Raw genomic sequence first — 16393 nt, 5'->3', positions numbered from 1 at the left:
GGACATACAAAAATCTTTTTAAAATAATTTTATAACCATTCATTCGTATGACTGGGATGTATATTTGGACCAGTCTGGATGGACTAGTTGGCCCACCATGAACCTATTGGGCTGAATGGCCTGTTTCCATCCCATATATTTCTATATAAAATTGCAATATGTTTATATTGCTGAGGATTTGAAACCTCAGTGTTTTTTGTACATCACTGTATTCTACATGTGGCATTCTCAACCGGAATAATTTGTGGGAAAATTGGGGAGGACCACCATGCAAAGAGATCAGAAGAAATGAAAGAAAATAAATATGATCAGAGATAACAGGGAGAGAATTAAATATCAGGTAGCAAAAAAATAACCAGTCAGCAGAAGACTAAAATATATATATTGACAGGAAGAGGAAGGGGCCATATTTGTTTTTAAATCAAAATCCAGTTTCAAATAAAATTCAAAGTATGATTTTAAATCGCTTTCAAATTAAACAGTGGACCTCATGAGTTGCCTGTTTCCTCCATAGGCAATCTCTAATTATAATGCAGGTTCTTCACTCCATGAAAATATTACCAACATATCAAGGCATAATTTTGCAAATATTCCCATCTTTGCCATATAAAGGTACAAAGTTCCCCACAAGACACTTGCATTCCAAACAAACTGCACCACTTGCACTATCTAGTGGTTCAAAGTTGAATGCTACAGTGCTTAATGTCGCTTTCCTTTTGTTAAAAGCAAGTTTGAGTAACTAGAAGAACATGTGTAAAAAGTATGAGGGGTTTTCACGAGGTAAAGGGAGAATCTATTTCCACTGGTAGGAGAGTCAATGACTAGAGGACATGGATATAACAAGAAGGACAAAAGCAGAGCTAAGGAGACTTTTTTTCACATGGAGCATTATTGGGATGTGGGATGCCCTGCCTAGTAAAGTAGAGGCAGAATCCATGGTGGGTTTCAAGTGGTAAATTGACAGGTATATGAAAGAGGCTTGAAGGGGAGGGGCAATTGAATGAACAACTTGCTCTGTGTGCCTGGTGGCCATTACGTGGGCCGAATGACCTCCTTCTACATTGTAAATGTATGATTCTATGATTACAAAAGCATTAATTCCAAGCAACAAAATTATACTTTCACAATACATTGTTGCATTTAAATGTTTTACGAGGGTTGAAAAAGCACTCGGGATGAAATGTGGCATCAGACAGGACAAACAGCACCTTGTGAAGTAAACTACATTTCCAGCAGGGAATGCCACATACTACTGACCACACTGCTACACACTGACCACAGCTCTTAAGGTTGTAGCAGATGCCTTGAACATTATGATACATGTTGAATTTCCTTCTGAAAACACTGTTTAAGGTGCATAGTACTTTTCAACCAGAAATTAGGCTGCTTTCAAGAGGAGGACTTTTTGATCCCTAATGAAAAGGTTTTTATAGCAATTTAAATCATATTATAGTCTTTCAACTTTAAACCACTAGATGGTGCAAGTGTCGCATATTGCTTGGAATGCAAGTGTCTTCTGTAAAATTTTCTCTATGGCAAAGTGGGAATATTCGCAAAGTTTACCTTGATACCATAGAATCATAGAATTATACAGCACAGGAGGCCATTCAGCCCATCGTGTCTGTGCCAGCTCTTTGAAAAGAGCTACCCAAAGCAATCCCACTCCCCCGCTCTCTCCCCATAGCCCTGCAAACTTGTCCTCCCAAAATAATTATATACTTCTCTCTTAAAAGCTGTTATTGAATCAGCTTCCAACACCCTTTTAGGCAATGCATTACAGATCCGAACAACTCGCTGTGTAAAGAAATTTCTCGTCACCTCCCCTCTTTTTGTTTTAACGACTATTTTAATTCGGAATCCTCGGATTACCGACCCACATGCCAATGGAAATAGTTTCTCCTTGTTCACCCTATTGAATCCCCTCATAATTTTTAAAGCTTCTATTAAGTCTCCTCTTAACCTTTTCTGCTCCAAACAGAATAATTCTAGCTTCTCCTGATAACTGAAGTCCCTCATTCCTGGTACCATCCTGGTAAATCTCCTTTGCACCCCCTCCAATGCTTTGACATCCTTCCTAAAGTGTGGTGCCCAGAACTGAACACAGTACTTTAGATGAGGCCTAACCAGTTTTTTATAAAGGTTCATGGTATGTTGGTAGTATATGCGAATATTAATTATAGGCAAATATTGGCTTAATTGGTAGTACTGTTGCTTCTGAGGCTGGTGCATGAGAGTACACGAGCTGTAGAGTTTTGGATGATCTGCAGCTTGTGGAGGGAAGAGTTGGGAAGGCCGATGAGGAGGGAGTTCCCGTAATCAAGCCTTGAGGTGACGAATGCATGGGTGAGGGTTTCGGCAGCCTGAGGGGTGAGGCAGTGGCGGAGTCTGGCAATATAGCAGAAGTGGTGGTCATGGCGCGGATGTGGGGGAGAAAGGACAGTTCAGGGTCCAACAAGATACCCAGGTTCCTGACTGGCTTAGTGAGGTTGAGTGTGCAGACATGGAGGCTGATGCTGCCAGCGCCTGAGGTGCGGAGGAGCTAGCGCGAGCCAATCAGGAGGGCCTCGGTCTTGCTGACGTTGAATTGGAGAAAGGTGTCCCTCGTCCAGGACTTGATGTTGGACAGGCAGTCGGTCAGGACCTCAGTAGTGGAAATTTATCCCATGTCTGTGGATGATGTAACCAAGGGGGAGCATGTAGAGGGTGAAGAGGAGGGGACCGAGGACAGAGCCCTGAGGAACACCGCACGAGATAGTCCAGGGGTTGGAGGAGAAGCTGTTTGCCATGAAGAAGTGGAGGTTGTGTGAAAGGTAGTACCTGAACCAGTCAAGGACAGAACCTTGAAGGTTGAGGTGGAAGGAGAGCCGGTGGAGGAGGATTGAGTCGTCCACGGTGTCAAAGGCGGCGGAGAGGTCGAGGAGGCAGAGGGAGCCCTGGTCACACATGGTCAGGATGTCGTTTGTGATCTTGACCAGAGCAGTTTCTGTGCTGTGGGCAGCACGGAAACCCGATTGGAGGATTTCATGGAGCGAGTGAGAGGAGAGGAAAGAGCGAAGCTGGAAGGCAATGGCTCTCTCAAGGATCTTGGATAGGAAGGGGAGATTTGAGATGGGCCGGTAGCTAGATAGTTGTGATGGGTCGAGGGAAGGTTTCTTCAAGGTGGGGGTGATAGTGGCTATTTTGAAGGGGTTAGGAACAGTGCCAGATGACAGGGAGAGGTTAATAGTGTCAGCGAGTAGTGGGACAAGGAGGTGGAGCTGGGATTTAAGGAGAGGGGTAGGGATGGGGTCGAGGGAGCAAGTGGTGGACAGTAGCGTGGAGGTTACTGTGTTGAAGACAGGGGAGAGGGTAACAGGTTCAAAAGTGTGGAAGGAGGGATGGGTAATTGTTGGATAGGTAATTGTGTGGGGTGGGGGGTAGGGAGGAGTTGGAAGTTGGGAGGGCAGTGGCAGCTGAGTGGATTCCCTCGATTTTGGACTCAAAGAAATCCAGCATTTTCTCGCAATGAGAGTCAGAGGAAAGTATCTGCGAGGCGTGTCAGGGAGGGCGGAGGAGCCAGTTAGTAGTGGAGAACAGGAGCCTAGGATTGCCTTTCGCCTCCAGGATTAACCTGGAATAGAAGGATGATTTGGCTGAGGCGAGAGTGGAGCGGTAGTTCTTGATGAAGTCCAGCCAGATGTGGCGGTGGACCGTTAGACCAAATTTGAGCCAAGTGCCAAAGAAAATTCCCCACCACACTGTCAGCAAACCAAAGAAAAGTGTCTGCATTGTTGTATCCTGACCACAATATGGCTGTCAATAATACTCAGTGCCTGCTCAAATACAACAATCAATTAAATAAAATGAAGTTAATCTTTTGAATATTAATAAGACTCCTGAGGGTTGTAAATAACCATTACTTTACATTTCCTGTCAGCTGCCTCCATTAGTGGCCTCACAGTGTGAATAATATACAACTATCCCCAATGATGGTATTACTCATCGTTAATTTATTGTATCAGAAAGGAAAGGATTAGAGAAACTGCAGTCAGTCAATGTATCAGAATGTCTTATCTGATGGATTGTCCTTCAGTAACCTGTGTTACATCTCCCACTTGAGGAACAGACCTGGGAGAATTATAAAATGTAAAACAATGGCAGGAAAAAGACTGACAGGAATGTCCTTTTCTTCTTTTTGGTATGATCTGGACTAGTCTCCGTGCTGTGCTTAATACAACAACAACAAATTACATTTGTACAGCGCCTTTCATTTCAAGAGGATGTCAAGGCGCTGGACAGTCTGGGATTTGCACCCGACCTGGTGGCTGCGATCAGGAGGGTGGATGGCGTGGAGGGTAGAGGTAGCAGAGTAACCGAAGGCACGATAGAAGAGGAGAGTCTTGAGATGGATCTTGAGATGAGTCTCGAAGGAGGCAAGGAAGGGGGTGAGGCAGAGGGACTGTGGGATGGAGTTCCAGAGAGTGGGGTTAGGGAAACTGAAGGCGGCGGACGCGAAGCACGCTGGAGCCTGCTGAGAGGAAGGAGCGGACAGGTTGGTACGGGGTTAGGATGCCACAGAGGTAGGGAGGAGCAAAGCCGTGGAAGGCTTTGAAGGTGAGGACCAGGATCTTGAACTGTATCCTCCGAGTGATGGGAAGCCAGTGAAGCCAGTGATAATAATAATCCTTGAATTTGATATAGCGCTTTTCACGTCTTCTAGACGTCTCAAAGGCTTCACAGAATATACCATAAAGTGAAATGAAATATTTGTGGCGAAACGCGGCAGCCAATTGCACACAGCAGTGTCCCACAAACAGTCGTGGATTGAAGTGACCAATTTATTATTTTTTTTTCTTGAGGGATTATTATTAGGCGTGTGGAGTAAGGAAATTTGTCCAAGGTTTCGTCCTGCCTGGAATCAAACCCAGGTCTCTCATTTGAGAGGCGAGTGCTCTAACCACTGAGCTACAGGACTCCACAAATATTCTAAGGAATTCTAAAATAGGCACAAAAACAGAGATCTTTTCTCTATCCCAAAAGTCGATGGATGCACCTCTGATAATTCAGCACTCACTAGACATTTCACTGGACTGTCAGTCTAGACTATTAATCTCAAGACTCAATAGGGTCACGGAGCTTGGTGTGGAAGAGGACACTGGCTGCAGAGTTCTGGATGATCTGCAGCCTGTGAAGAGAGGAGTTGGGGGAAGCCGATAAGCAGGGAGTTTTTGTAGTCAAGGCTTGATGTGATGAATGTGTGAATGAAGGTCTTGGCGACCCGAGGTGAGAGACAGTGGGGGAGCTGGGCAATGTTGCAGAGGTGGGCAAAGGTGGAGCGGGTCATGGCATGGATGTGGGGTATGAAGGACAGTTGAGGGTTGAACAGGATGCTGAGATTCCATATTGGCTCCATGAAGTATAGAGTGCATCCGTGAAGGGTGATGCTGTCAGCACCCAAAGTATGGAGGCACTTACAGGAGACAAGCAGGAGAGTCTTGGCCTTGTTGATATTTAACTGAAGGAAGTTTGCTCTCATCCAGCATTTGATGTCCGACAGCAGTCTGTGAGAACAGCAGTGGTCTTGGACTCGAGGGTGGAGGCAGAGTGGTAGAGTTCGGTGTCATCCTTATACAGTACCATTTTTATAATGTTGATCCAGGTCTGGAAATGTGTCACGAAAGAAGAAGCAATGCTGTGTTTCACGTCTCCATCACTCTCATATCAGAGAAGTTTTCACAAGGCCAACATGGTCATTTGTGTTACTGTAGGAATTTGAATTGAAATGAATCACTGCCTCGAGCGTAGTAAGTTATTAATAGACAAGAGATAATGATCATTATTTTAAAAAAGACAAGCGGCATTAATACAATCCTGATCAACTTTGTTTTGGTCATGAACTTTAAGAAGGATTGTGATTGAATATTTATCTGACTTCTGTCAGTAAACCGATTGCCCTCCAAAAATGTGCTTTCAGGACACTTATGACTCATTCCATCATAAACTGCTCATCTCACTCCAAATCAGGGCTGTCTATCAAAACCAGGAAAACAGACCATTTTACAATAGGAGTTACTGTCTTAGGCAGGCTTGTATCTGGAGACAAATACATAGTGTTAAAGTCTCCAGTTGCAAGTGCTGTTAATTCACAAACGTGGTTTCTGTTTGCAGTTCTAGAAGCTCAAACTCTGCCCTGGAGACCGCAGCAGCTAAGACTTTAGGGTTCTCAAAATTGTACAGATAGTGTTGAAGTGAGAAGTATCCCTTTCCCCCAGCGACATATCCACTCACCAGGCAGACTAGTCCTTCAACAATTCCTTGGATTGCTGCAGCCCTGCCTGGCTCAAGTAATGGACCGCTGCATCCAGCACAGAGTTTTGACACAGCTCTGCTCTTCCTTCACCAGGTATATTAACATGGGGCCAACTCAAGCCCAGAGAGAGATCCCAATGAAGATAGGGATTCTTCTGATAATGGGATAGAATACAAGTGAAAAAATTCATGGGATTATATAAAGTACTGAATATTCCCCAACTATGTCACGTCTTATATCTCGTTGGTGAGGCGGAAATAAAAGGGAAGGTTGGGGATAAAGCTTGTCCCATTAAGCTGGTTCTTTTCCTCACCATGTTCCGCACCTCAGATGAAATGTACCAATATTATGAGAATGTATGATTTTAATCTCAGGCTGTTATAGTGGAATATTTTGGTAGAACAGTGACATCATTTATTGACTGTTCAAATGCATCAAATTAGCTAGGTACATAATTTAATGTTATGTTGAATATGCCCAAAACATTCAGGCGACATTTTGCAGCCAATAAGTATGTAATTACTCACCTAATAACATAAAGGCGTCCAGTGTTATTAGGTTAGTTTTCAGTTTTGTGTAAAACAGGTCCTGTGCTGTGCTCATTGCATAAGGGCAGTTAATCAAGTTTGTTATTTTCTGTCCATGTGTGTTTGCAATCAGTTGTTGGCAAAATGTTTATTCTGTGTTTTTGTTATTTTTCAAAGTGCGTGAATGAAACAATATATACCACCATTAGATATAACTGAGCAGATGTCGAAGGCACTATAGGGGAATATGATTCAACACCACAGTTTTCTAAGATTGCATAAGCATGTACTAACAAGAAAATCTGTGTCAGTAATTACATTTTTTATCCAGTCTATTGATTGTTAAACTGAAATCGAGCAAGGCTGATGGAGAGATAATATAAAGGTGAGTGGCTATGCCGACTATGCCACTCAGGTCTAGACAGTGGGCTCTGTATCAACAACAACTTGCACTTACATAGCACTCTTCACGCGGGTAGTGTCTCAAAGTGTTTAGTTTCCTACCATACTGTAGAAATTCGGCCAACACATGGACAATACAAGGGCAGTATGGACAATTAAAGAATTGTCCTTTGGTCAACTGCTGACTGACTCAATGAACAGAATTGGTTCGGATTTTCCTAGTAGAAATGAGGTAATTTCACACAACCATTTCAGATCGGCAGAAATGTTAGGAAGTAGATTTGAGATAGAAATAACTTTTCATAGTGCTTTATATTGAAAACTCTCAAAGCACTTTACAATAATTGTTTTTAAATCTAGTGTTTTATTTTTGGTGTTTGGGATAGTGTCAGAAGGACATCTCAAAGCGCCTGGAAAGAAGTCCAATTCATTGCTGGTAGAGTAACACACAACAGACATTCTATTAACTTTTTCAAAAAGTTAACAAACTTTTAATTGTTTTTGTTCAAAGAGATAGAAGGGGTAAACAGCTAATTTATATTGATAACTAAAACATTGTGCTCTTTTTGCTATACTTTTGTAATGGAATTTCTCATTAGAGCAGTGCCCAAATGTCAAAACCTCTGTGTTTTCAATGTTTCTTCTTTTTGCAAGCACAAGCTAAATGTGCCATAAATCCTAAACTGTGTTTACATTATAGGCTTCATTGAAGCAGCAATTTTGTAATCTAGCCAGAGACTCTTAACGCAAAAGGATCCTCCTGCAATATAAACAGATTCCAACACCGGAACAAAAATCTCACACGCACAAACTTGTAACTTCTGTTCAAATATTGGGGTTAGTGTTCTATCATCCCCAGGCGTTGCAGCTGGTCCTTACCTACAGTACCTAGTATAAGAAACATAGTGCTGCCCTCACCAGAAAAGCAGTGGCTTCTCCCACTGGTATTATGCGTGATTTCCAATGGGATTTTCTAATACAAAAATATAAGAGTGTCACACAACTAAATAATATTTTTTACATTTGATATAGAGCTTTTCATGTCAGGCAAAGTATTTCATAGGATTTTACTGTGAAGTGTAATGACCATGTACTCATAGGCAAATGCAGTACACAATTTGCACACAGCAATGCCTCACAAACAGCTATTAAGTGAATGACTAACGTTACCTCAGGGATTGTTGGGCAAATTCACTTCTCTTTTCAAGTAGTGACATGGGATCTTTAACGTCTCGTCCAAAGGATGGCACCTCCAAAAGTGGAGCACTTTCTCAGTGCCGTATTTGATTGTCAGCCTGGACTGTGAGTTCAAAGTCCTGACATGAGCCTATTTCTGACTCAGATACCAGAGTGCTACCATCTGAGCCAGACAAACGACAACATATTCTACTTTTGGAGCAGAGTTCCTGTGGATTGGCATGAGATGTGTGCTGTACATCCACTTGTCAGGAGTTCTGCATTAAGGGAAATTAAACCTACATGGGATTTCTTAATGGGGTCTAAATTGAGCATCTTGTCAAAAGGATCTGTAATATGTGAATTCTTCAGGTATTTAGATGTGTCAGGGCCATCCAGCTGAAACTACTTGGAAGTCAATCTTAGGCTTCCATCAAATTGAATTGTGGGCAAAGCAGAGTCCTGGTGACCATCAGGAGATAGGCATTTATCGGAGTTCCAGCTATCAGGCTCTGATGTATCCAGGTTAATGGCAGGATTTACATATGGCTGATCCTTTTGTGAATCCTTACAAATTGGACTCTGCTGTCACTGGGTGTGCTGCTACCTCAAAAGATTAAAAACAGGCACTTTACAGCCCTCACATCAATGGCATGCGCAACATCAATGAACATTATTCACTAGGGTGTCAAATTAATGCAGAAGCAACTGATACATTTTGGGAAATAAGAAAACGAGAGCAAGAGAAATTGAACAAACTCATAATGTACAGGAATTATTACTGGTAAGTGTGCATGGGGCGACGGGTCAAGACGTATTGAATCACAGGAACTGTAGTCGTCACCGCATGCACACTTACCAACTGCAGTCACAAACTATGGCATGCGCAGGTAGATTATTGATTAAATAGAATTTATATAGTTTGCCTGAAACTCGGACTTTGCCTAAACTATATTAAATGTTACGGTCCCGACTGATATGACTTATGTGAGTTTTACTGTATGTTCTGTGAAGCACTCCTGATGTGAAAGGCGCTATACCAAATGCAAGGATTATTAGAATTATTCTTTTTGTGGAAAAAGTGTGGAAATGGGATTAAAATATCTTCCATGTTCTAATAAACTAGCAGAACAAACCCAATCGGCTGCATAGTTTCCTCTTGTGTCCTGAACCAGAATCAGAGCAATAAATCTATTACAGATTAGACACCGTTATGATCCGGTGTAATCATCGGTTAACGATCCTATCTGTGAAATTCTCTTTTTCAGTTCTGATTCATTGTTCAGTATTGAGGGTACAAGACGTCAGCGACGATCCGAGTCCCCTGATTCAAAGAAGCGGCGCATACACCGGTGTGATTTTGAGGGCTGCAATAAAGTGTACACGAAAAGCTCTCATCTGAAAGCCCACAGGAGGACACACACAGGTAGGTAGATAATTGGAAAATTCTACTAAACAACGGCAAGATTTAGGATGAACATGCAGGTATCAATTGACTCTTTCGATGTTAACTCAGTTTACCAGGTGCCGTCCTGATTTGGTAGAGCTCTCTCGCTTCTGGTAGTCGTAATATACCAGCTGACCAGCAGAAGGCGCAGTTGCTTCTTCACAAATACAGAAATGCTAAGCAGTGCCTCATTGAAATCAACTGTGAAACTGTAAAACAGTGTTCAGTGTGAACTGTGAACATTGTCCAGCTCTTTCAAACCTAAATTCATGTGCAAGTGATAACATTAAAATTTTACTCTAAGGGGATCAGTAAAGAAATAATGAATAAAAACGTATCGTTCAAACTGACTTGAATCAAAGGATTGGAACTGATCAGAAAAGGGCTGTTGCAATATTAGAGGTATTATTACTGGGACTGGTGACTGGGAGACTTAGACAGCTAAAATGGTTCTTAAATAAGTCCAGGCCTTTGAATTTCAGGACTTTCCTAAGCTGCTGTAAAATCCCTATAATTTTTAAAGGTTGGAAACAATTTCTAAAGTGCCACACAATTTTCACATTACAGGTGAAGAATGTTGTGCCATATCTAAGTAGTGCCATTAAATGAGTCCTGTGTCCTCTCCTGAACTTGTTCCTTGTAATTTGGTGACATCATCTACAGACATGGGGTCAACTTCCACATGTATACGGATGACACCCAACTCTATCTCTGCTTCCACCATCGGCTCCGAGACCACTGCTGTCCTGACAGAATGATGAGAGCTAACTTTCTACAGTTGAACGTCAACTAGACCGAGGCCCTCCTGGTTGCTTCCCATCAGCGCCTCCGCATCTCAGGCACTGACAAGATCACCATCCAAGGATGCATACTCCACCTCACCAAGCCAATCCAGAACCTTGGTGTTTTGTTTGACCCTCAATTATCCTTCTACCCCACATCCATGCCATGACCTGCTCTGCCTTCCCCCAACTCCGCAACATCATCCAGCTCCACCGCTGTCTCATACCGCAAAACGCCAAAACCCTCATACACACATTCGTAACATCCAGGCTCGATTACGCAAACTCCCGGCTTCTCCGCCTCCCCAATTCCTCCCTCCATAGAATACATTAGAATACATTAGAATATACAGTACAGAAACAGGCCATTCAGCCCAACTGGTCTATGTCGGTGTTTATGCTCCACGTGAGCCTACTCCTGCCCTTCCTCAACTAAGCCTTCAAGCATAACCTTCTATTCCCTTCTCGCTTATGTACCTATGTAGCTGTCCCTTAAATACATCTATGCTATTTGCCTCAACAACTCCTTGTGGTAGCATGTTCCGCATTCCCACTACTCTCTGCATGAAGAAATTTCTTCCAACCTCCCTATTTGATCTATTTGTGACTATTTTATATTGATAGGCTGCAGATCATCCAGAACTCTGCAGCCCGTGTCCTCTCCTGCACCAAACACTGCGACCCTATCATCCCCATCCTTGCCTAACTACTCTGGCTTTATTATTATTATAAAGAGTTCAAGATACTGGTCCTCACTTTCAAAGCCCTCCATGGCCTTGCTCCCCGCTACCTCTACAACCTCCTACCATCCTGCCCACTCCCTCAGCAGAGTGGGCTCCAGCCTGTTTCACATCTCCCGCCACACCATTGGCGGGCGGATCTTGAGCTACTCTGCCCCCATCCTCTGGAACTCCATCCCGCAGTCCCTCCATTTTGCCCCCTCCCTTGCCTCTTTCAAGACCCATCTCAAGACCCTTCTTTTTGACGTTGCCTTCAGTCACCCTCCTTCCCGCCCTGCCCTCCACCCTCCCCAATCCCAATCCCCAGCTCAGGTCCAAAATACTGACTGTCCAGCACCTTGGGAAGTCCTCCCGACATGAAAGACAATATACATGTGTAATTTTGTTGTTGTTGTATTGACTTAGTCTTTCACAATGCTACGATCTCTGGCATGCCCATTATATCATGCAGTGTGTAATAATAAAAGTCATGAATATCACTTTTGAAGTGTTTATATTTTAATTTTTATTTGCATTTCTTTTATATTTATTTATTAGGTGAGAAACCTTACAAGTGCACGTGGGAAGGGTGTACGTGGAAATTCGCTCGTTCAGATGAGCTGACAAGGCACTACCGCAAACACACAGGGGTAAAACCCTTCAAATGTGCAGACTGTGACCGCAGTTTCTCCCGCTCAGATCACCTGGCATTACATCGCCGAAGACACATGCTGGTTTAATGGTGCTGTGAGAACAGTGTGGCATCAGAACAGGGTCTCTTTTACTCACCAGAATTCAGCTGGGCTGAATTCTCATGAGTGTTGATCGAGGATACCTCCATACGTCCAGAAGAAAAAATGATATAGAGAAAGAGAAAGCACTCTTGGCATCTTTCTTACCGCTGACAGTCAGATCCGACTGTCATTGAGTTGGCATTTTAGATTATTTCATTTTGTTTTTTGTTGTTGTCAAAGGCGTTTCATAATAAGTTGGTGCATCTTTTTTAAAAACAAAATAGTTCTCAGATTTCAACCTTTTCATTACTTCCACAATTCTTCAACTACTATCTCAATTAGATACCTAACAAATGGCAGTAGTTAGCTCTAAATGTCAAGTTTTAAACATTATCTGAACGTATATCTTGTATTCCATTTTCATGTCATCTGTTAGTGCACCTGATTTTGTACATTCAGAAACCTGCCTTGTACTAACCTCATTTGAGAAATGGGAAAAAAAGAGAAAAAAGACTATTGTTCTCGTAAAGTCAGCTATGTGTCAATAGCAGGACTGTTGATCATGATGAAATGATCATTATTCTGCAATAATAGATCAGATCTAAACCTTCTGTAGTTGAAGAATTACCCAGGCACTGTGATCACACACAGAGATCTCTGTTAGGTTACATAAGCCATGGGACTTACCAACTGCAGTAATATATTGTATTATAACTACACCTTGAAAGTACTAGAAGCTGCAGTGTTATGCCACCTGCCTAACAGTACCCACCAGGAAAGTGCATTTCTCATTAAAACTGCGTTGTTCCTATCTGTCTGTACTTTTTAATAGTGTGTGGTATCACACAGTGTTAAAGACATGCACTACCTATTTAATGCACAAATTGGCAACATATATTTTTTCGGGCAAAAGTTATTTTATCTTTCAATTAGATAAGAATTCCTTCTTCAGCAACATTTTTAGATTTTTAGATTAGGTGCTTTCATTGCAATAGTTTTAATTACATTTGTTGGGCTGTCTATAATTACCTAATGCCTTATTTTTAAATCATATTTCATTAGAAATTATCACTTGGTAGAAGGATGGTATAAAAATGGAGAGTCTATATCGACTTGATATTATTCAAAAGTAAATTTACCATTAAATACAGTGCTACATTTACCTCCACAAAATACAGTAATGGTAGAGATAACACATAATGAAATCCTCCAATGCTGTATTGTCCAGTAATGCCTGTTATTTTTGGTGGGATTTCATTAATGCTACATTGAGAACGTGGCAGAGGCACATCAGGTTTAACCTGCAGCCACATCATCTTTCAGATCAATACCATTTGAATCAAATGCAGTTCTGAACTCCCCCACTCCACAATCGTTGGTCGCTCGCTGGCATGCCCATTATATTATGCAGTGTGTAATAATAAAAGACATGCAAGGTGAAAAATGGTCTAAGCTCCTGCAGATGAAAGGCAGAAGATGGGGAGAAAATTAATATGTTCGTAGTCATTGGCAAAGACAACCAGTGAAGAAATTGCTGCAGCCCTTCATCGCATCAGATATTACTCAGAACTATATATTGCAGTGCGCTACTGTACAAAGTAGAAGTGCATGGATGTATTAGATTCCTTTTTCTTAACAGGGATATAAACAACCATAATTGGTTCTTTACGCAAATGTAAAGGTCCACTTTATTGGATTTCTGTTACAGCACCTAATGATCGTGAACCTTGTGTATAGTAAATCTTTTCTAAGTGATCACTGTCTTAACCATGCAATCACAGGTAAACTCTTTTTCACCTCACTGTTGAGGAAAAGCCCAGTTTTTATATGAGTGTTTATCCATATTTTGTTGACTGGTTTGTAATCGACTTTTTAATTGTATGTACAGTAGATGACATATTCATTCCACTCATCTGCTTTAAGACAGCAATATTTCTAGAGAAAGAGAAACGGAAAAAACAGACAAAAAGACTGATCAGCACAGCAGAGAGTTGCTGATGTTGATTTTCAAGGCCTGCCAGTAGCAACTTCTAACCTGATTAATGTGACATTTATATCATATGAAGAAATAAAGGACGAGTTTGAGGTGGCTATCCTCTGATATATTGATTTTTAATTGTCTTTTCAAGGAGACAATACTATCTTTGTACAAATGTGAAATTGGAATACTAATAGTGCAGAGATGATTCTTGTGTTGCACAAACTCTCGATGATGTTGAAAGTGTTAAAGCCCCTTCCTCCCACAGGGCAGTATTCTTCAATATCCAAACTGTTGGCCTCCAAGATAGAGTTTGCTAAAGTGCCCACAGTAAAAGATGAACCATCGTCTTTAGCATATCTCAGTTTTTTTCTTCCCAAACCCCAGTTTTCTTCAACACATCCTCTTCTGTGAAACTATGAAAATGTTTATTCCACCTATTAAGAATAAAATACTTAGTTTATTTTCTGTGTTTGTTTCTCAAACTGAAAATCTTTCAGAAAATATGCATTAACCTTTTGCCTGAACTTAATTTTAAAAAAAACTTATACAACCCATCATTTTGTAAAACAAAAAAAGAAAATGCTGTGAAGGCAAAGGGTTAGAATTGCACCTTAAGAGAATAAGTTGAGGTGGGTCAAAGGATGAACATATGATTTCTTGGAAATGAATACTGTCCCTTTAAAAATTGTCATCTCCTTTGGAGCCAAAAGACATGAATGTCTTGCACTTTGAAATAGTCTCAGTTAAAAAGAGATTTATACAGGGATTAACATCCAAACTCTCAAAAACCATTCTGATATTTTACTGTACTAGTGACAACTATTTTAAATAAAATGTATTATACATGAGAGTTTAAAAGTATTTTGAGAGTCATAGTTTTACAATAGGCTGTAAATAGTGAGGGAGAAACTAAATTGGAAAACTTCTCATTTTTGTTCAAAAGTGCACCAAGTGAATATTGGGATAAAAAAAACATAATTGGCTGATTTAAGAAAGTGCTTGTGTTAAACTTGCAATAGCTTTTAATTCCAGTCTTTCTTTCTTTACAAATAAATCAGAACGTTTCATTCTTCTGAAGATTTTCTTTCCTGTTCTTTGTACACTATTTAGTTCAGGCAATAATTCATGACACGTTTACTAACATTTATGTAAGTGTTGTTCTTGTATTTATGTACAATGTATGTATTGTAAATATATTCAGAGCTTTTCATCTTACTGTAAAATGGTGGCATCACCCAAAAATTGAAAGGGATTTCCTGCATTGAGATTCTGTCAGGATTTTTTTCTCTCCAGTCTCTTCTGAGACATAAATGAACAAGTGTTTAGTTTTCCATGTGTCCCAAACACTCTCTTGTCATTGCTTTGCATTTCTGTATTCAACTTTCATATGAGCTGAGCTGTGAATTGAAGAACTATAGTACACATCTTTAAGTGTATGCATTTGTAATTACCTGAATTATGAATGGAGGCATGAAGGTTAAATAAAATTGCTTTTCTATGTAATAAACCAGAATTGCACAGGCTCAGAACAGATTAGATAGCAAGGATTTGTTTGTAAATGTGGGTGGAATTAAACACCTAAAATGCTTACATGCAACCAGTTGTTCTAGTAAAATATATCAGTGAATTTGGAACTTTGAAAAAAAGGATGGAAATGTGGTATATGATGATTATCACATCACAAACCACATATTTCATCCCTTTGTTTCTAATTTATCTTCTTGACTTCTTATGTTTCACCTCCACCTGCAAAATAGCCCAACAGTAATAAGTTTACTAAACGTACTCCATAAGGTGTGTTATAGCAGCAGTGTGTTACAAAGGGTATGTTATATCGTTTCTGTGTTACAGAAGTAAACCTAAGCAATGAATGTAATATCAGAAAGTCTTGGCATATGGCAAAGTATTAAAATAGGAGGCTATAATGTGTCAGATTTCATCCTGTATCTGACAGGTTACACACAATAAACAGTATTCCTCAGTGACTGTCCTTGTTACCCATTGTAAAGGATATTTTTTTCCCCCTGAATCAATGTTATCCTACTGATGGTAGCTATGTCATAGTGCTCCCCTGTGAAAGAAAAATAAAGTTCACAACTACTTTGACTATGGAAAAGTGGTAACAGAAAGTATGTACTGTTAAAACATAGCTGGCTTAATTCATATTTGACTAATGTACAAAATACTCTAGGCTCACGTGATCTTGAAAACAGCACAAACATTTGTCTTAGTTTATCATACTTGAATCTATCAATTGTGTTACCTCACTAGCTATGAAGCTCAATTATTCTTTCAGCATGACAGTTAATACTTTCCCAGTAAAGTACTCTATCTGC

At 40.8% G+C, this 16393-nt stretch overlaps 1 protein-coding gene across 2 annotated transcripts in view; it reads left to right on the top strand.

The window, feature by feature from the left end:
- klf12b (Kruppel-like factor 12b) overlaps window positions 1-16168 on the top strand; it is an 85062-nt gene extending 68894 nt beyond the window's left edge. For both annotated transcript variants that reach the window (XM_007890739.2, XM_007890738.2), the window contains 2 exons: window positions 9663-9820; window positions 11901-16168. In XM_007890739.2, coding sequence (XP_007888930.2) covers window positions 9663-9820; window positions 11901-12082 — 340 coding nt within the window. In that variant the 3' untranslated portion in view covers window positions 12083-16168. The remainder of the gene's footprint in view (window positions 1-9662; window positions 9821-11900) is intronic.
- The last annotated feature ends 225 nt before the right edge of the window (window positions 16169-16393 follow it).

This window comes from Callorhinchus milii, unplaced genomic scaffold, assembly GCF_018977255.1.
Source record: "Callorhinchus milii isolate IMCB2004 unplaced genomic scaffold, IMCB_Cmil_1.0 Scaffold4, whole genome shotgun sequence".
Lineage (NCBI taxonomy): Eukaryota > Metazoa > Chordata > Chondrichthyes > Chimaeriformes > Callorhinchidae > Callorhinchus > Callorhinchus milii.
Note: the sequence above shows the minus strand (reverse complement) of the source record. Positions and strands in the feature narration are given on the sequence as shown.